The sequence below is a fragment of the Macrotis lagotis genome, chromosome 1 (assembly GCF_037893015.1).
Source record: "Macrotis lagotis isolate mMagLag1 chromosome 1, bilby.v1.9.chrom.fasta, whole genome shotgun sequence".
Taxonomy (NCBI): Eukaryota; Metazoa; Chordata; class Mammalia; order Peramelemorphia; family Peramelidae; genus Macrotis; species Macrotis lagotis.
Window position 1 is genome coordinate 494835897 of NC_133658.1, and position 21969 is coordinate 494857865.

Consider the following 21969-nt stretch of genomic DNA (forward strand, 5'->3'; position numbering starts at 1 on the left):
GGGCAAGCCACTTAACTCCATTTGCCTTGCAAAATCCTTAAAAAAAAAAAAAAGAGAGAGAGAGAAATTCTGATAGAAAGCACTATTTTTCATCTGATGCCAGACACAAAGAAGGCATTTGATCACTGTTTTTGATGGATTGATAGAGTAGATACTATATTAATTTTAGCTCTCTTAAAGAATTTATTTATTTTATATTTGTACAGAAAATGAAATATGTAACTGGAAACTGGAAGCAGGTGGCACCACTCAGAATCTTCCAGATGTACAAGGTATCACAAGCAGTTTTGAATATGTAAAATTATTAGCAAGCTAAAATTACTGTAGTTTGCATTATGATTGGGCAAGAGGCTAGACACAAGGAAATGATAAATAGAAATTTGTGGTAATGTTAAATTACTTAAAATGCTAAATTTTTCATTAGGAATTTATGGACAATATCATGATGAAGTTATAATCAAATTCCAAGACTTTCTTAATGGGAATTTGGTCATGTCTTTTTTTATTTACATTATGTTTAAATAATTTAAAAATAGATTTCTATGTTAAAATCACAAACTGCTGAAGTAAAATTAAATGATTTTAGAAAATGTTACCAGTAAAACTATCATGTTTGAAAGGATTCAGTAGAATAAAATATAAATGAACCAAAAGTAGACTAAAACACAAATTTCATGTTTAGGGATAATGATTATTCTTCTCTTTATTTATAGAAAAAACATAACATTATAATTCATCAAAATTATGCAATTATTCTTTTTACTTCAAGATGAACTAAGCTTGTTCTTTTAGGAATTGGTAGATTATTAATATTTTTATTTAGCAAGAACTTTTTTTCTGTCAGGCTTTTTTTATTTAATATTCTCATTTCGTACAAATAATTTTTTCATACATTAATAAAATATTCTTGTTTAAGAGTAAACAAAATATCCCCTTCCCCCAAAAAATATAGACTCGCTTGAAGTGATAAAGTAAAGAGGAGATAAAAAAAAATTAAAATTAAAAAAATAGTAATAATAGCAGGGGCAGCCGGGTGGTGGACAGAGCACTGGCCCTTGAGCCAGGAGCATCCAGGTCCAAATCTGGCCTCAGACACCCAACAATCAGCCAGCTGTGTAACATGCAAGCCACCCCAACCCCACTCCCATGCAAAAACCAAAAAAAAGAAAAAAATAGACCCAAAATAAAATAAAATAGTAACAATAGTAGGGGCGGCCAGGTGGCAGACAGAGCACTGGCCCTTGAGCCAGGAGCACCAGGGTCCAAATCCGGCCTCAGACATGCAAATATCACCCTGCTATGCAGCCCCAAGCAGGCCACCCAGCCCCATTTGCCCTGCACCCTCCCCCAAATAATAATAATAAAAAATGTGCTTCAGTCTGTGTTCTAACACCACCAACTCTGATGTGGGTGGATCACATTCTTTATGGTAAGTCCATCACCAAAGTTACTTCAATATTTTTCCACCATTACCATTGCTGATCATAGTTCCCTCCTTTCTTATTTCTCCACTACCATGTACTCTATTTTCTCTCTCCTTTCACTCTGACTCTGCTGTAGGGTTGCTGAGTGGCGCAGCAGACAGATCCCTGGCCCTAGGGCCAAGAGGCCCCGAGCCCCCATACCACCCATTAGGCCCAGCATCCACCTGGACCTATGGTCCTGGACAGTCCATCCAATCTCAGCCCCTTGCAAGAAGTAAAAAAGAAAATGTCTTATATTTGACCACTCTCCCCCCATGGTCCATCCTCTCCTCCATAATTTACATCCCACTCCTTCCCCCGTCCCCCCCTTCTTACTCCAGATGTCTATACCCCATTGAGTATATATGCTGTTTCCTCTCCTAGCCACCTCGGATGAGAGCGAAGATTCCCTCATCCTTTGCCTTCCCCCCCTTCCATATCATTGCAATAGCTCATTGTAATAAAGAAAAATCTTATTATATGAAATATCTTGGCCTATTCCCCCCTCTCCTTTTTCTTTCTCCTATTACATTTCCCTTTTAGCCATTGACTCCATTTTTACACCATATTTTATCTTCGAATTCAGCTTTCTCCTGTGCTTCATCTATAAAAGCTCCTTCTACCTGTTCTGTTAGTTGAGAAGGCTCATATGAGTATTATCAGTGTCATTTTTCTATACAGGAATACATGCAGTTCATCATCATTAAGTCCCTCATATTTTCCCCTTCTCCTCTAATCTCTATGCTTCACCTGAGTCCTGTATTTGAAGATCGAGCCTTCTGTTCAGCTCTGGCCATTCCAACAGGAACATTTGAAATTCCCCTGGTTCATTGAAAGTCCCATCTTTTTCCCCTGGAAGAGTACGTTTAATTTTTCTGGGTAGTTGATTCTCAGTTGCATTATAAGCTCTTTTGCCTTCCGGTGTATTATATTCTAAGACCTATGAGCTTTTAATGTAGTTGCTGCTAAGTCCTGTGAGATCCTTATTGCAGCACCAAAGTATTTGAATTGTGTCTTTCCGGATGCTTGTAATATTTTCTCTTTGACTTGGGAGTTCTGGAACTTGGATATATTTCTGGGGGTTGGTTTTTTGGGGATCTCTTTCTCAGGGGGATCAGTGGATTCTCTCCATTTCTATTTTGCCCTCTGCTTCTAGACTATCAGGGCAATTTTCCTGTAGTAATTCTTTGAAAATGATGTCAAGGCTCTTTTCCTGATCATGACTTTCAGGTATTCCAATAATTTTTAAATTATCTTTCCTAAATCTGCTTTCCATATCAGTTGTTTTTTCAATGAAATGTTTCACATTTTCTTCTTATTTTTCATTCTTTTGGTTTTGAAGTATTGAGTCCTGATTTCTTGTAAAATCAGCAATCTCCCTGAGTTCTATTCTTTGTCTGAAGGATTTGTTTTCTCAGAGAGCTTTCTTATCTCTTTGTCCATCTGGCCAATTCTGCTTTTTAAAGCATTCTTCTCCTCAATAACTTTTTGAACTGTTTTATCCATTTGACCTAAGCTGGTTTTTAGCATGTTATTTTCTTTTCTTTTAGGCTTTTTTTTTGGCAAGGCAAACGGGGTTAAGTGGCTTGCCCAAGGCCACTCGGCTAGGTAATTATTAAGTGTCTGAGACCAGATTTGAACCCAGGTACTCCTGACTCCAGGGCTGGTGCTTTATCCACTATGCCACCTAGCCACCCTAGCATGCTATTTTCTTCAGCATTTTTTTGGATCTCCTTGACTAAGCTGCTGACTTCATTTTCATGTTTTTTCTGAATCACTCTCATTTCTTTTCCCAGTTTTTCCTTCTATCTTCCTCATTTGATTTTCAAAATCTTTTTTGAGCTCTTTCATAGCCTGAGCCCAATTTCTGTTTTTCTTGGAGTCTTTAGATGCAGGAGCTTGTGCTTCCTCATCTTTAGACTGAGTATTTTGATCCTTCTTGAGCTCACAGGCAAAGTATTTCTCAATGGTTTTCCTCTTTTTTCTCTGCTTACTCATTTTCCCAGCCTGAGCCTGGTTTGGGGGATGCTTCCTGAGCTTTTGGGACACTCCCACAAGGATCTCAGTGTGTGAGGCTCTGTCCTCCCTCCTGGTATGTGAATAACCATAAGCACCCCCCTCTGCCACAGGGCTGAGGTGGGGGGGGCTGCTGTTCTATTGGGGGGCCCTAGACTGTGATCAGGATCTGAATGTGGTCAGAATCCCAGAGTCCTCTTCCAGGGACAGAGGACAGAGCTCTGCAGTCTCTCTCCACTCCCTCCCTAGGCTCAGTGAGCTCATGCCCTGGGGGCTCTTCCTGTTCCTGGATCTGGGCTGCTGCTAGCTGTGTGCCCTGAGGTCTGGGCTTCATGTGCTCACTCTGGCAGAGGTCCCCACCCACTGTCCCCCCAAGTTGTGCTTGGTGCTTCCTGGGGTGTAGATCAGGAAACTCCCCCCTGCTGTGAGCTGTGGCTCCCAGCACCCTGGTGCTGCCTCCAGGAGGCTGAAGTTCTTTTGCTCTGGCGGACTGCCCCTCCAACCCCGGAGAGCAGAGCCTTTCTGCTCTTTTCCAGGTTACCTTGAGTAGGAGAACTGCCTCCCTGGGTCCCTCTGTGGGTTCTGTCTCTTGAAAATTTAGTTAGAGTCCTTAGTTTATAAGTTTTATGAGAGAGCACCTAAGAGAAGATCCTCTCTTGTCGCCATCTTGGCTCCACCCCCAGCAAGAATTTAGCTTTCCTAAATCTTTTATTTTTAAGTCACTTAGCAGAAAGTTTTATTTAGAGAGGGTTTACACATGCCTGAGCTAGGAGAGACCAAAGAATAACAGTAAGCCTCAGAAATGTGATATACTTAAGAGGAAGAATACTAATTTAGTTTAGGATATTGTGAAGAAGGGGAAACTAGGTGGCACAGTGGATAGAGCACTGGCCCTGGAGTCAGAAGTCCCTGAGTTCAAATCCAACCTCAGATACTTAGTAATTATCTAGCTGTGTGGCCTTGGGCAAGCCACTTAACCCCATTTGCCTTTCAAAAACCTAAAAATAAAGAAAAGGATATTGTGAAGGAAAGCTACTTTAAAATAAAATGAGATAAAAATTTCTTTTTGTTTAGTGTAAACCTAGAACTTCAAAAAATAAACACTCAAATACAAAAGAATTTTAAAATATTGTATATGAAGCCAGATACTTCTATAATTTATAATTTGTTATAAACTATTTTTCAATATATAAGCTAAATTTAGCAAGTTAGTAATAAAACATCCTACATTTTTCCATATCTCCTTCTAAATTTTCTTTGTATTTTTCTATATTTCTTTGCTATATTATCATTTACATAATTATTGTCCATATGTATACTGTTATTATTTTTTTCCATTCTATATCACTTCATATTATGTCTCCTCTTATTCATAGTCTTAATATTTTTAATTCCAATCATGGGTTATTTCATTACGTTCACATATCACAATTTATATTGCCAATCCCTAATCTTTAGATATCTTGTCATTTTCATATTTTGTGATTAATGGTACTATAGACATATTTTTTAACAAAATGTAATTTCTTCTCATTTCAGTGGTTTCTTTTGAGTATTGTCCTAATAGTGGGATCACTACAGCAAAAGGTATGAATAATTTTGGAGCTATCGCAAAATGTCACAGATTGTAAATGATTCATAGAACAGGAGTAAAACTATATTCTCAGTGTCAGTACCAATAGAATCCTCCTTCTAAGAGGTCTACCAAGCAAGAAAGGCTTTAAGGATGGGTTTAATCAAGCCTAGGTCTTTCATTTAAGAATATGCCTTCCCAACTTTTGAGAGATATATCAGCAGATATGATGGTGAATTTTTCAGACACAACTCTCAAAGACATTGAACCAAATGAGCTTCTACATTCTTGTTGTGGAAGGAGCACTCATACCAATGAAATCACAGGTCACTGAAATACTGAAGCTAGATTTCTTTTCAAAGTATACTAATTCAGAGTTCTACCAATAGTATAAAAATGTGCCTATTGCTACATAACCCTGTCTGCATTGAATTTTATCATTTTAAACAATATTTAGTTGTAAAGTTCATAATTATCTGTTTATTAAAAAGTTTAAACATTTATTATTATTATTATTGATCATTTATGCCCCATTTAAGATATACCTGTTCACATCATTTGACCATTTATCTATGTCAGGTCCTGATGCCAAATGTGTAACAGTCAAACTAGATGAGGGTGGTAACTGTAAGCAAAATAAATACCTCTGAAGAATTAAAAGAAGAGAGTGAATACCATTTTGGGGGAAAGGGAAAAGGAGAATAGAATCCCAGATTGAAGACAAATTGCTTCAATTAGCAGAACATAAATGTTAGGCAAACTCCTCTCACTACTTGCTACTTTTTTATAAATATAGGGACAGAATAAAGGGATAGAAATGAACAAGAGAGGATAAAAGGAAATAAACAATTACAGCCATAACCCTGAACATGAATGGGATGAATTCAATCATAAAACAAAAGAGCCAAATGGATTAGAAAGCATAATTTGTTTGAAGATAATAAGAAAAGCATGGAAGTTACACTGTGTTTAAAACAATATCAATACTTTATATACACATAAATATTTGTAATAAACAGAATAGCATCTAAAAGCATACAAGATAAATAGAAGCACACAAGATACTATTCTCCATCAAAATTCTTACATTCATTTGGGGGAAAGCAATATATAAGCAGAATTGTAAAGCAGCAAGAAGGACTAAAAGAAGATTTATGAAAGGGTACCATAGAAGTCCAGAGAGTGAATTGAGCCAGGAATGAAGTTAATATGTTAGGAATTATGCATGCAGTAATGGGCTGAGCTAAAGATTCACCAATCAGGAGAGGGGAGGACCAGTGGGTAAAGCTACCTCCAGGGCTGCTTGGCAGAAAAGAAATGAGCTTAATGGTCAGTCATGAAATGGTGGCTAATCAAACTCAGGGAGAAAAATAGAAAATAAAGGATCTTGATATAACCCCCTTCAGTTCTAGACGAATATAACAAAAAGATAAAAAAAAAGAAGTACTCAAATGTAACTTGAGGAAAAATAAAGAGGATTTAACACTCATTTCCTATATCAAAACAGAAAAGAGTTTAAATCTTTCTCAGGTATGCATGCCAGCTTTACATAAATTTCCCATGTATTAAGGAGGATCTTAACTTGGGATCCATGAACTTTATTTTTAAAATAGTTTGATGACTGCATTTTAAGATAGTTCATTTCTACTATAATCCCATGTGTTTTACTTTAAACAGAGAGAAGAAATCAATGAATTGTGCACACAGTTATAACAACTAAAAACTCAACACAGGAAGAAAACCTGTTTCTTAATAAAGGAAGGAATAACAAAATTAGTAGCCAAAAAAATTATACTGATAAATAAAAGTAGGAGATTTTTTAAGAAATTAATAAATAATCTATGTATTAAAAAAAGAATTCACAGGTATTGAATATGTAATAAAGAAAATTATCAGAATCTATTTTTCCCAGTAACATGGCAATAAAACTGATAACATAAGAGAAATAATTCTTCTTACAAATATGTAAAATGCCAAATAACTGAATAGATTACCTAAATAATACAATATCAGAAAAACACACTGATAAAATCTTTCATTTTTTTTATTTTTTTAGGTTTTTTGCAAGGCAATGGGGTTAAGTGGTTTGCCCAGGGCCACACAGCTAGGTAATCATTAAGTGTCTGAGGTAAAATTTGAACTCAGGTACTCTGACTCCAGGGTGGTGCTCTATCCACTGCAACCACCTAGCTGCCCCATCAAGTCTTAAAAAAAAAACTCCCAAAGGAATAAAACAAACAAGAAAAAAAAAACCCTCTAGTACCAATTAGATTTACATACAGTGAATAGAGCACAGGCCCTGGAATCAGGAGGACCTGACTTCAAATCTGGCCTAAGACAGATTGATACTTACTGTGTGATCTTGGACAAGTCACCATATCCCCACTGCCCACAAAATCCAAAAAGAAAGAATTTACAAGTGAATTCCATCATATATCGAAAGAACGATTAGCAAGCCACTTAACCTCATTTGCCTTGCAAAAAAAAAAAAAAGAATAATTAATTCTTTTTAAACTCATACAAATATAGCATTGCAACCTAATCCAGGGGGAGACAGAGCAGAGAAAGAAAACTAAAGTCCAACATCTCTAATGAACACTGACACAAAAATAGTGAATAAAATGAAAAGTTTTTGTAGGATGTTGTAGCCCAGAAAAACTAAAAGTTTGGACACTCATGTTCTATATTTTGAATACCTAAGAATTTTCCACCTCTTCACAATGGGTATGGTCCTACCTTACTTTGCCTGGTGAGTTCTATATCCCCAAGAGAGGCCTTTTCCAGACATTCTCTCTCTCCCTTTTATGTCTCCAGTGTAGTTACTCACCATCACAAATGTTAAGGATACCACACCCCATCACAAATGTTAAGGATACCACACCCCATCATAAATGTTAAAGATATTCTAATGAAGAAAGAACACACACAAAAGGATGGGAAATATTAAAATACCTGGCATGGTATTGAAGTCTAGAAACTTCAGAGGGGAATGAAGGGTGGCTAGCCTGGGGCTCTCCATAAAATGGAGGTTCAGGAGAACTGACCAATAGGAAAAAAAAAAGACTTGACTTGAAGGAGGGATGTTCCAAGGCAAGGACGCTCCAAGTGCTTAAGGAAGTTCCAGAATAAGACAATAGCTGAGGCATAGTTTTAAAGTACAAAAGGACTTCAAAACTATATTGACATTGTCCTCTTTTTATGATGAAAAACACTTTGATCATTAAACAACTTGAAATTTGTTGTCACATGATATGAAATGAGAATAAATCATATTTTGTCACACTTCTATGCAATTTTATGATATTACTATTGTTTGGGGGTTTGAATTTATCATAAATTAGTAATAGGATCATATAGCTATAGTGGAAGGTACCTGAGAAGTCATCTGCTTCAATTCCCTCATTTTACAGATGAAGAAACTAAGAACCAGGGTGGTTAAATGACTTTCCTAAAGCCATACAACTGGTAATTAATAGAAAGCAGAATTTTAACCTTGATGTTTTGACTCTAGAATCAGCACTCTTTTAAATTTATCCAGCCCCAAGCTCTCTCCTCGCCTCCAGTCTCATATCTCCAATTCTCAAACTGGAAGTCTTGTAAGCATCTTAAATTCAATGTGCCTCAAAACTAAGCTCATTATCTTTTTTTCTCTAATCCTTACCTCTCCCTAATTTTCCTATTTCTGGGGAGGACTCTACCATTCTCTTGTTCACTCAGGCTTACAACCTAGGTGGCTTCTCAACACCTCACTTTCTCTCACTGCCCCCATATCCAATCAGTTAAGTGCTGCCATTCTACCTTCACAATATTTCTCATATATATCTTCTCATACTTCTCTCCTCTGAAGCCATTCTCTACTCAACTATTAAATCAATCTTCTTAAAACTTAAATCTAACTGTGTTATTCCCCTCCTCAATAAACTCCAGAAGCTCTCTATTGTTGTCTCTAGTATCAAATATAAAACCTATTTGACTTTTAGTCCTTCATAGCCTGGCCCCTTCCTACTTTTCTACTCCTCCATATACTCTTTAATTTAGTGGCTCCGACCTCCTTGCTCTACTTTACAATCTTTCATCTCCCAACTCTATGCATTTTTACTGGCTGCCCTTCAAAAATATAATTTTTTTCCTCCTTATTCTACCTTAGTTTCTCTGGTTTCAAGTCTCAGGTAAAATCCCGCCTGTGTAATAAACCTTTCCTAACCCCTTAATGCTAGTGCCTCTCATCTCTGATAATTTTCATTTTATCAAGTTTTTTATCTAATATTTTATCTAATAATATGTTTGTCCATAATAACCACAAGTAATAATATATATATACATCTTTATGCATTTAAATTATTATTTAAAGTTTTGCAAAGTGCTTTATAAATATTATATCATTTTATCCTCAGAACAACCCTTGAAAATGTTTTATTATTTTGTTGTTATTTTCATCCCAATTTTACAAATGAGGAAACCAAGGCAGACAGAGGTTAAGTGAATTGCCCAGAGTCACTAATCTAATAAGTATCTAAGAATGAATTTGAACTCAGGTTTTTCTGTTCCCTTCACAACTTGGTGGTGAAGACCTAAATCTAAGTATGGCCAAAGATACTTAGTAGCTGTGTGATCTTGGGGAAGTCACTTGAGCTCTGTTTGCCTTAATCCACTGAAGGAGAAAATAGAAAATTGTTATAATATCTTTACCAAGAAAATTCATAGACAATGGTGATGTGCTATGGTTACATGGTCATAATTGAATAACAAAGCAAATGTCCACATAAAGCTTACAGAAATTTACTCTTAAGATTTTACAGTACCTAGAGATAATGTATTTAGATTTAACCGTTAATCCATAGTGAATATACTGTGGAATAAGAGAATTTAAATCTGAGTGAAATCTTTTAACTTTATCAAGTTTAATGAAGTTCTTTGCAGTACATAAATCCACTTCATATATAAGTTCTTAAAGTGGCCATTTAAAAATGAACAATGAGAAAGAGTATACTAACAAGGATCATCAGCTTTGAAATGAAATTTTGAATCACTTATTACATTCTATTAAAATTTCCATAGGAGAAATGCCATTATAGATGTTCCAAGAAAAATAAAGGAAGTTTTGCAATTTATAAATAATGCATCTTTAGGGGTAGTATATCATGACCTTTCCTTATTTTGGAACATATAATTGGATTTTTCTTAACAAAATATTGGGGTTTTTTTCTTAAAAAAGAAGGAATAGTTATCTTTTTCTTCCACATATTCCATACTCTTCACAATTGCCATCTTCAAGGGAATGATAAGTGAAAGAGTATTAGTTTTGTTTAACTTAGTCCCAGAGATGCAAAAACTGGTGCAGTTATGTTTTGTTTTGTTTTTTTTTTTTGTTTTTTTTGTTTTTTTATGTTTTTTGCAAGGCAAATGGAGTTAAGTGGTTTGCCCAAGGCCACACAGCTAGGTAATTAGTATCTTTGGCAGTATTTGAACTCAGGTACTCCTGACTCCAGGGCTGGTGCTCTATCCACTGGGGGGGGGGGGGGGGGGGAGGCCCAGGCACGTTTTTACTCTAGCAAAGGAGAAACTTCTGAACAATTAAAGCTCTCCCAAAGTGCAATGAATTTCCTCAGGAGTTAGCAGGTTCCGCCTCACCAGAGGTCTTTCAGACTAAGATCATCACATGTTCTAGAATTGAAAGGATATTCTAGTCCTTTACAAGTTGAACTAATTATTCTCAGAATTACCTTCCAATACATTTCTCTGATTCCACATTTAGGACAAAGTTATTTTTCTTTTCAGATGGAATATGTTCAAGCTTCCATACACGTTTAAGTCATAATAAAAATTATCCTGCTTACTCATTGTTTCCTCATTTTGTGGATTACTTTATAAAACAATAGGGTCAAAATTATAGATAGTAATTCATCTCTCTTATCAATAAGAAATAAATTCTCACAATAAGAGAACTGGATTATTGTCAAAATATATACAAAACCTACCCTACCATCAGAGCTATCATGATCTAAAAGATAATTCTATTTAATCATTACAGGAGGACCTGAGTTCAAATCTAGTCTCAGACACTTAATAAATGCCTAGCTGTGTGACCTTGGGCAAGTCACTTAACCCCCTTGCCTTAAATGAAAATAAAATTAATCATTACCATTGTATTAAACTTATATTGACCTCTACTATCCCTCCATGATTTTGTTGTCCATTGGCCTCTACTCTCTTACCATTGATCAAGTTACTGTGGTTGTCATTTTGTTGCTCTCAGGAGTAACCAAAGGAAGAATCTTCTTCTAAAGTTAAATATTCAATTTTATAGAATTATGATGAGCTTATTTTATTTTGGTGGAGAAAGGGAGCATTTTTTTCTATTTCAATGAAAAGATTTACTCAGTTTTTTATTGAGGTATGTAATAAATATGTACGAGTCCAGTCACTCTCTTTTGTACTAGTCCTGCATCATGAACTGCTTAATAAGCATTTAAAATTGATGTCCTATAGGCACTTCAAACTCAGCATTATGAAAAAGACTTCTTATCTTTGACCCCAAGCTTACTCTTCTCCTGAATTTCCCTGTTATGGTTATTCCAGTCACCCAAGTTCATAAATTTGGTTTCATCTTTAACTCTGCTCTTCATTTGCTCTACAAAGCCAATTAGATGCCAAATCTTTCATTCCTAGTTCTGTATGCACTCCTATTCCCTCACATCTTAGTTCTAGTCACCATCATCTCAGCATGAAATATTATGCTCCTATTTGGTCTCCCTATACCTCTTTCCCCTCCAGCCTATCTTCCAATAGTGTCAAAGAGAACATGTTCCTAAAGTTCAAGGTAACCAAGTCTCCCCAAGTTTCCACCCCAATAAACCTCCCTGGCTCCTTATTACCTCTAGGTTCATAAACTATTAATTTTGGCATATAAAGCTTTACACAACCTGACCCCATACATATGCAATCCACCCAATCTTCTTCCACATGGCTTCCTTCTAAGCACTCTATAATCCAGCCATTGTAGGATCCTTGCTATTCCTTCTTACTGCATTCCAACTATCCTTGCATCTTCACTGATGAAATTTTCATTCCATTTTCACTGGGCTGGTTTTTTCCCTTCATAAGCTGGATCACCTAGGGTCTTATTTCCTAAGGGAAAGATCTCACTTAGACTGGATTCTCTTCATAAAATCTCATAGTTGGGTGGAGTCTCACTCAAGATTGAAAGACTTTTACCCCAAACACGGTGATTTGAACTATCTCACCTACTAGCAATATCTTTCAGAGATTGACTGAATAGTCTACAAGGGTTTATTTCTTAATGAGGAAATAGAAAACCTTAATCACAATAATTGTTTAAGGCCTATTTTGATAATTTTGAATATTAGACATTTTCCCAAGCTATCATGTATTCAGTCTAAATATATTGTATTTAGAAGGTAATATTCTGATAGAAAGCACTATTTCATTTTTTTATATTCCAGGAACAAAGGAAGTATTTGTTCATTGTTTTTTGAATGATTAATGGAGTAGATACTACATTAATTTTATCTTTCTTAAATATTTCTTGGGGGCAGCTAGGTGGATAGAGCACCTGCCCTGGAGTCAGAAGTACCTGAGTTCCAATTTGACCTCAGACACTTAATAATTACCTAGCTGTGTGGCCTTGGGCAAGCCATTGCTTGCCCCATTGCCTTGCAAAAAACCTAAAACAAACAAAAATTTCTTTATTTTTTTCTGTACAGAGGATGAAATATGCAACTGGAAAATGGAGGCAGGTGGCACCACTCAGAATCTTCCAGATATACAAGGTATCACAAGCAGTTTTTTTTTTAATTTTAGAAAGGTTTTATTTATTTTGAGTTTTACAATTATTCCCCCAATCTTGCTTCCCTCCCCCCACCCCCCACAGAAAGCAGTTTGTTAGTCTTTACATAGTATGCATTGATCTAAGTTGAATGCGATGAGAGAGAAATCATATCCTTAAGGAAGAAACATATAGTATGAGATATAGCAGAATTAATAAGACAATTTTTTTTAAATTAAAGGTACATAGAAAGTCTTTGGTCTTTGTTCAAACTCCACAATTTCTCAGGATACAGATGGCATTCTCCATTGCAGATATCCCAAAATTGTGCCTGATTGTTGCCCTGTTGGTTTGAGCAAGTCCATTAAGGTTGATCATCACTCCCATATTGCTGTTAGGGTGTACACTGTTCTGGTTCTGTTCATCTCGCTCAGCATCCATTCATGCAAATCATTCCAGGCTTCCCTGAACAGTTTTTTTTAACAAGCAGTTTTTCAATGAATAAAGTTATTAGCCAAGCTAAAATTACAGTAGTCTGCATTATGATTGAGCAAGAGGCCAGACACAAGTAAATAAAAAGTAGAACCTGGTAGTAATGCTGAATTACTTAAAATGCTAAATTATTCATTATAAATTTAGGGACAATGTCATGATAAAGATATGATCAAAATTCAAGACTATTACTGTGGTTTTGATTATGTTTAAATATTTTAAAAGGTTTCTAAGTTACGATCATAAGCTACTTAAGTGATTTTTATAAAATATTACCAGTAAAATTATTGCATTTGAAAGGATTCAGTAGAATACAATATAAATAAACCAAAAATTGACTGAAACAAATTTTGTGTTTGGGGATGATGATTATTCTTTATTTATAGAAAAAAAATATATTGTTTCATCAAAATTATCATAAAATTATCACTTATTTTTACTTCAAGAAGGACTGAGTTATTTTAGGAATTTGTAGATTATTGTTATTTTTATTTAGCAAAAACTTTTATAGCTTTTCTAAATCTCTTCTGTTAAGTAAGTCACTTAGCAGAAAATTTTTACATATAGCTTGTCTATACCTGCCTATGCTAGGACAGACAAAGAATATTAAGTCTCAGAAATATAATAATCTTAACAGGAAGAATACTAATTTAGGTTTAAGATATTGTGAAGGAAAGGTTCTTTAAAATGAGATAAAAATGTCCCTTTTTGTTTACTATAAAACCAAAATATTATACATGAAACCATATACTTCCATAATTTATAATTTGTTGTAAACTATTTCTCAATGTATATGTTAAATTTAGTGAGTATAGTTAAAAAAAACCATCCTGCCTTTTTCCATATCTCCTTCTAAACTTTTTGTTTGTTTTTTTCTTTTATTTCTTTGTTGACATTTTTATTATTATCATTATGTATATAGTTGTTGTTCACATGTATACTGTTGTGATTTCATTTTATTCATTCTATATCACTTCATATTATAAGTCTCCTCTTGTTCGTAGACGCAATATTTTTAATTCTGATGAGTTATTTCATAACTTGCCATTTCCTAATCTTTTAAGATATCTTGTCATTTTCATATTTTATGATTAATGGTGCTATATACATATTTTTTTAACAGAATGTAATCTCTTATCATTTCAGTAGCTTCTTTGGGATATTGTCTTAATAGTGGCTTCACTACACCAAAAGGTATGAATAATTTTGGAGTTATTGTAAAATGTCACAGATTATAAAATGATTCAATGTGGAATAGCAGTAACCATGTATTCTCATTATCAGTGCTAAAAGAATCATCTTTCTAAGAGGTCTACCAAGCTAGAAAGGCTTTAAGGATTGGTTTAATCATTTGACCATTTATCTATGTCAGGTCCTGATGCCAAATGTGTAACAGTCAAACTAGATGAGTGTGGTATCTGTAAGCAAAATGAATATCTCTGAATAATTAAAAGAAGAGAGTAAATGCCATTTTGGGGGAAAGGGAAAAGGAGGAGAATAGAATCCCAGACTGAAGACAAATTGCTTCAATTAGCAGAACACAAATGTTAGGCAAACTCCTCTCTCACTACTTGCTACTTTTTTATAGATATGGGGACAGAATAAAGGGATAGAAATGAACAAGAGGAGAGGATAAAAGGAAATAAACAATTACAGCCATAACCCTGAACATGAATGGGATGAATTCAATCATAAAATTAGAAGAACTAAGTGGATTAGAAAGCATAATTTGTTTGAAAATAATAAGATAAGCTTGGAAACTAAATTATGTTTAAATCTTCATAGATAATATACCCAATATACCAAATTGTAATAAACAGCATAGCATCTAAAGGCATACAAGATACATAGAGCATTCTGCCATAACTACTTGGAAGGAATTATGCTAAGGACTAAACATTTAATATAAGCAAACAAGACAGTGCTCTCCCTCAAAATTCTTACATTCAAATGGGGAAAAAATATGTAAACAGAACTATAAAGCTGCAGGAGGGGTTGAAGGAAAATTTAGGAAAGAGTACCAGAGAAGTCCAGAGAGTGAATTGAGCAGGACTGAAATTAATATATTTGGAACTGTATATGAAGTGATGATCTGAGCTAAAGTTTCACCAATCAGGAGGGGGGACCTCTGGGCAAAACTTCCGGAGCTCTTTGCAGAGGTAGAAAATTCCAGAGAGTGAATTTTATTGGAAATGAAAAGAGCATGATGGAGGCCTGTCATGAAATAATTTCTAATCAAACTCATGGAGAAATAGAAAATAAAACAATAATAGTGAAGGATTTTGATATAATCCCTTTAAGTTCTAGATGACTATAGCAAAAAAATTTTAAAAAAAACAGAAGTACCCAAATAGAACTTAAGAAAAATTAGAGAGGACTTAGCACTGTCATTTCTTATATCAGAACAAAAAGGAATTTATGTCTGTCCCAAGTATGCATATCAGCTTTACATAAATTTGGCAGGACAGAGATTTTTAACCTAGGATCAATGAACTTTATTTTTAAAATAATTTTGTGACTGCATTTCAAAATAATGTCTTCTATTATTCTGTGTGATTTATTTTTATTTTATATACTGAAAAAAGATTATTCTGAGAAGAGGTTCATGGGTTTCACCAGACTGTATTAAGGCATAAATGCCTCATAATGCAGAATAGCATCCATTCAAAATATATTATTTTGACTAACCATGACACAATAAAAATTATTTTCAGTAAAAGACCTTTGAAAATTTAAAATTAATTGGAGACTAAATAATTTAATTATCAAGAACTGGTATGTTAAAGAACAATAAAAATACAAGATTTTATCAAATAAGATAAAAACAATGAAACACCATAGCAAAATTCATAATATGCAGTAATGTTTTATGTCTCTAAGTATTTTCAACCACAAAACAGAGAAAGAACAATCAATGAATTAGGTACACAATTAAAACAATTATGGATCAACATAGCAAAAAACTAACAAAGGAGAGATTAACAAAATTAGAAAACGAATAAAAGTAAGAGATTTAAAAAAAATAAAATTAAAAGTCTGATTTTTTTACAAAGAGAAAGTAAAACACATTTCTTTGTATAAAAAAGAATTCAGAAATATTGAAGATATAATAAATACTACCAAAACTATTTTCCCTTGTGACAGGGTAATAAAACTGATAATCTAAGTGAAACAGATTATTCTTACAAATAAGTAAAATGCTCAGATAACTAGTTTACCTAAACTTAGAGGGAAAAAAAAAACTAGTACCAGTTAGATTTATAAGTAATTCTATCAAATACTTAAAGAATAATTAACTCTTTTTAAACTCTTACCATGGGGGCAGCTAGGTGGCATAGTGGATAAAGCACTGGCCTTGGAGTCAGGAGTACCTGGGTTCAAATCTGGTCTCAGATACTTAATAATTGCCTAGCTGTGTGGCCTTGGGCAAGCCACTTAACCACATTTGCCTTGCAAAAACCTTAAAAAAAAAGGCTCTTACCATCACATAAATGTGGTATTGCAACCAATCCAGGAGGAGACAGAACAAAGAAAACTATAGACCAACATCTCTAATGAACACTAACACAAAAATATTGAATAAGATGACAAGTTTTTGTAGGATGGTATGGTCTAGAAGAAATAAAAGTTAGGACACCCATGTTTTATATTTTGAATACCTAAGAGTTTGTCACCTCTTTACAGTGGATACAGGAAGGAAGACAACAAGTAACTGTTAAGCTATTTACCACCACCATCATAAATGTTAATGATAAAATAAAAGGAAAAAGAAAGATAGCTCCTGCCCTTATGGAGCTTACATTTTAATGAAGGAAGAAAACTCACAAAAGGATAGGAAATAGTAAAGTCCTAACAAGGAGAACGGTTTTGAAGTCTAGAAAGTCAGGTGCAAACCCTAGAGGGGAATGAAGGGTGTTGACCCCGGGCTCTCCACAAGATGGAGGCTCAGGTGAAACTGATCTGTGGGGGGAAATAAGGTTGACCTGAGGGAAGGCTATTCCAGAGCGAGAAGGTCACAAAGATGATTGGATGTTCCAAGTGCTTAAGGAAGCTCCAGAATAAGACAATACTGAAGCATAGTTTTAAAGTATAAAGAGACTTCAAAATTATATTATTACATTGTCTTCCTTTTTATGATGAAAAACACTTCGATCATTGAACAATCATCTCCTCTGAAACCATCCTCTACTCAAAGCGATCTTCCTAAAACTTAGATCTGACTTTGTTACTCCCCACTTCGATAAATTCCAGAAGCTCTCTACTGTTATCTCTAGCATCAAATATAAAATCATCTGTTTAGCTTTTAGTCCTTCATAACATGGTCCTTTCCTGCTTTTCCAGTCTTGTTACACCTTACACTCTTTTTATTGAGTGACCCTGGCCTCCTTATCCTTCACAATCTTCCATCTCCCAATTTTTACTGGCTGCCCCATCAAAAATACAATTCTTTCCCTCCTCATCCTGCCTTAGTTTTTCTGGTTTCAATTCACCTGTGTATGAAGCCTTTCCCAACCCCTTAATGCTAGTGCCATTCATCTCTGATTAATAAAATCTTCATTTTATCAAGTATTTTTGTCCAATATTTTATCCAATAATATGTATGTCCATAATAACATCAGTAATAATAACTAGAATATATGTATATGTCTTTATGTGTTTATATATATATATATGTGTGTGTGTGTGTGTGTGTGTGTGTGTGTGTGTATTATTAAAGTTTTACTTTACAAATATTATCTATTTTATCCTCAGAACAACTCTGGGAAATGTTCTGTATTATCATTTTGTCATTATTATCATCCCAGTTTTACAAATGAGGAAACTAAGCCAAACAGAGATTAAGTGACTTGCCCAAGGTCCCACATTAGTAAATATTTGAAATTATTTTAAACTGAGATGCTCCTGACTCTTGTTTCAAGCAATGATGTATCCATAGCACCACCTAACTTACTCTTAGTTATTTGTATATTTCCCTCCATTAGATTGTGAAATCTTTGAAGGGAGAGACTATTTTTTTTTTCATTTCTTTTTATCTCTAGTATTTAGCACAGTATCTGACACTATTGTTGTTGTTATTGAGTTGTTCAGTTATGTCCAACTCTTCATGACCCTGTAGACCATAGCAGGCCTATCCTGACCATAAGGCTTCCTTGGATTGCTTTGCTATTTCTTTCTCCATGTAATTAAGGCAAAATAGCTAATATTTGTCAGAGGCCAAATCTGAATGCAGGTCTTCATGGTTGAAGGCCCAGCACTCTATCCACTGAATCAATCAGCTGACTCTGTATAGCATTTATTAAGTACTTAATGAATGTTCATCAACTTGTTGACTTTCCACAATATTATGCTGCCATCCCCTAGGCTATTGCATACTTCTAAGCAAATTTTTGTATTAATTGCTGTATGTTGTTAGAAGAGTCCATAGTTCTTTACCTCTCTTACATTATTTTCCTAAAAGGAAAAGTCTGTAAAGGAGTTGGACTAGAGAGAAAAAATATTTCCAATTTAACTTAAAAAAATTTTTTTTGTAATCTACTTTTACAAATTCCAAGAATATCAAAGAAACCAGTAAAGGTTTTATATATATATATATATATATATATATATATATATATATATATATATATATGACTAAAATATTCATAAAAACATTGGACATGGAGTGAGAGTCTTTTATTCAAATCTAGCACCAAATATTAGCTATGTGAACCATGGCAAGTTTCAATCTCTGTCTGCCTTAGGTTTCTTATCTGTAAAAAAAAATGGGTTTAATTATAAGGATCTCCTTCTCAGAGTTGTGAAGATAAAATGAGATATTTATAAAAAAAAAAAAAACCTTAGCATTCAGGTAATGTTTTAAGGTTTGCAATCTATTGTTAATGGAAGTAAAGTGGATGCCCATCTGAATAAATTGTTATATAAATATAATGGAATATTAGTGTTCCATAAGGAACAGCACAGAAGTCAAAATGGAAAAACAAACTGAAAAAACATGTGACAGAATGAAGTAGAAGCAAGAATAATAATATATACAATTATTATATATTATTATATTGTGGAAATTATTATATTATGAAATATATTGTGAAATTACTATATTGTGAAATGATAAAAATGTTCAATAAATTTTTTTAAAAGAAAGTTTAAAATAGTCTTTAAAAGATTTTGAGTTTTTTTAAAGAATGAAGGAAAAGATTTAAATCTTTCTTTAGGGTGGATATCATAAACCACCCACATTTGTCTATACTTACTTGATTTTCCCTATAGCAAAATATTTTAAGTATTGTGTGCTTGAAGAGATGTTCTGTATAAACCCAAGTAAGCAGTAACAGGGGTTGTATTATGAATCTTAGTTTATTATTTAATGGCAATAAAAGAATTAGGAAAAACAATAATAGTACTAGCAATAATTATAATTAGGAAAATTATAATTTAAGTGAACTTTCAATTAAGCTAATTTTTAAAACTTTAATTTTAAAGGACATTATTTCTTTTTCTATTATAGATGTGCTAACAGAAGACAGACACCAGGAAGTACAAACACCTTTGAAGAGTAATGGAAGGCAAAGAGAGAAAAAAGAAGATCTAGAAGATAAACCTAATCTTCTGAAAGAAGAACAAGTGACATCAGCAAAAATAGAATATATAATTCCTCCTTTAGGGGAGAGTAATCAACATCATAATGTAGAAAAAGAAAAGCTTAAAACCAATATATCAATGCATGATATAGATGACCTGCATAATAAATATGTCATTCAAAATAGCAGAATTCCACTTAGGCAAAGAAAACATTACTCTTTCTCAGAAGCCACTGTAAACTTGCATAATGGAATTCCTACTTCAGGTACATCTCATTTAAGCACCATCTGCAACACTCCAGTTAGAAACAAGCAACAAGGTAATACAATTGACCTGAAGACAGAAAATTCAATTAGTAGATATGAACCATCTTTTGGTAAATCATCCAAAACAAAGGTAAAAGAGTCATCAGGTGAAAAGAATGGAAACTGTGTAAATACAACTTTGAGGGACAAAAAAAGTAATCTGATGGAAGAACTCTTTGGATCAGGTTATGTCTTAAAAAACAATCCCCCAAATGCTGATCTTAAGTCATCTAATGCAGAAAAAGAGAGTTTGGAAAATGATAGTATGCATGATCCTCATAATTATCAATCTACAACGATTAATCCTTTTGGAGATCCTAAGGTAACTATGGTAAAGCCTATTAAATCATATTCATCCACAGAAGAAAAAGAAAAAGTTAATAATTTCAATACAATTAACATATAAATGTAGTACAGTTTGATGGTCTTTCATTCTTGCTTTATACAGACATTTTAATTTGTGTAATAGCAATTATTTCAAGTGCATATAACTTTAATATGTTAATGCTTGATTAGAATGAAGATTATTGTAATTGTGTTTTACTTACCAAGAAAATACAGAGTACTTTAGACAGATGCCTAAATTTAGGGAAATTCATTTCTCATATTATAGTTTACATAACGTTCTACACATGATAACTTTGACTCTCCATTGCCTGCTAAAAAAAAGGTGACATAGTCTAGGTGACAACAAATATTCCACAGGCAAGAATTTCATTAGAGCACACTGTTGCCAATAATATTTTTCTCTTTTTCCTAGTTATAGGACACTTAAGTAGTGAGATTATTATTATTATTCTATGTATATTATATAAATTTGAAGAATTTTAAATAAAAATCAAAACTTTGATTTAAAAAAGCTAGTTTTAATATTTGCATGTCAAATAGGGAAATTTTTCATCTCAATAAAATAGGAGGGAGCTATTCTGGTTTTTAAACATCTATTTTAGAATAATTCTTTTTTTGTCTTCAAAATTAAAAATATGTATTTGGAATGGAAATAAAGTCTTGATTCATTTCTATTTCATGGAATGGCTGAAAGAAAGGGATGAAAGAAGCCAAGTAAATTCCCAATTGCACCTGTCAATTTTGACATTGAAAACTATACCCATCATCTTCTCCTTCTTTCCCACTAGTATGCCACCATAACTTATAACAGCTTGTATCAGAACAACCGAAGGAAGAATTCCTCTGTAACAGAAACAGATGAGGGCAACTTGAAAAGGAGCAACAAAACCAGGAAATGATTCTGCAGTTAGTTGCTTTTGTCAAAGAAAATGTGCAGCAATTACTAAGTATTGGTCTTACTGACTTCTTATTCAGAAATTTCCCTAACCTGGCTAAAATAGACATCATATTTTATGAATGTGAAAACTCACTAATGAGCAATATTCATTATTTTTATGGGTGTACCTCTGGTTTTTAACCACACATTTGTAACCTTACATCTGGCCTGCTTTCAGTTATCTTTATTATAAAAAGATTAAAAGTAGAAACAATAAATTATGCATTAGTGTAATTATTACTTCCTTGGAATTATTAAGTTCCTTAATAGTCACAAATTTTAGAATTTTCCTTTTCATCAAAGATTCTCTAATAATTTCATTCATTCTTTTTAAAATGTTTTCCTATTGTCTTTGTTTTGTTTGTGTACATAGATTAATAGACAACTATTTGATAATGCAACACTTTTGTAATCTATGAAAAGGTTAGTGATTTATGGGTTTATTTTTTCCACTTTTTTTAACTGAAGCT

The 21969-nt window shown here is 33.7% G+C and overlaps 1 protein-coding gene across 5 annotated transcripts in view; it reads left to right on the top strand.

Annotated features, from left to right (window-relative positions):
* The window catches only part of LCA5L (lebercilin LCA5 like), an 81157-nt gene extending 59437 nt beyond the window's left edge, over nucleotides 1–21720 (top strand). For all 5 annotated transcript variants that reach the window (XM_074213852.1, XM_074213854.1, XM_074213851.1 and 2 more), the window contains 6 exons: nucleotides 207–272; nucleotides 5019–5066; nucleotides 12777–12842; nucleotides 14477–14524; nucleotides 19836–20536; nucleotides 21351–21720. In XM_074213852.1, coding sequence (XP_074069953.1) covers nucleotides 207–272; nucleotides 5019–5066; nucleotides 12777–12842; nucleotides 14477–14524; nucleotides 19836–20536; nucleotides 21351–21461 — 1040 coding nt within the window. In that variant the 3' untranslated portion in view covers nucleotides 21462–21720. The remainder of the gene's footprint in view (nucleotides 1–206; nucleotides 273–5018; nucleotides 5067–12776; nucleotides 12843–14476; nucleotides 14525–19835; nucleotides 20537–21350) is intronic.
* The last annotated feature ends 249 nt before the right edge of the window (nucleotides 21721–21969 follow it).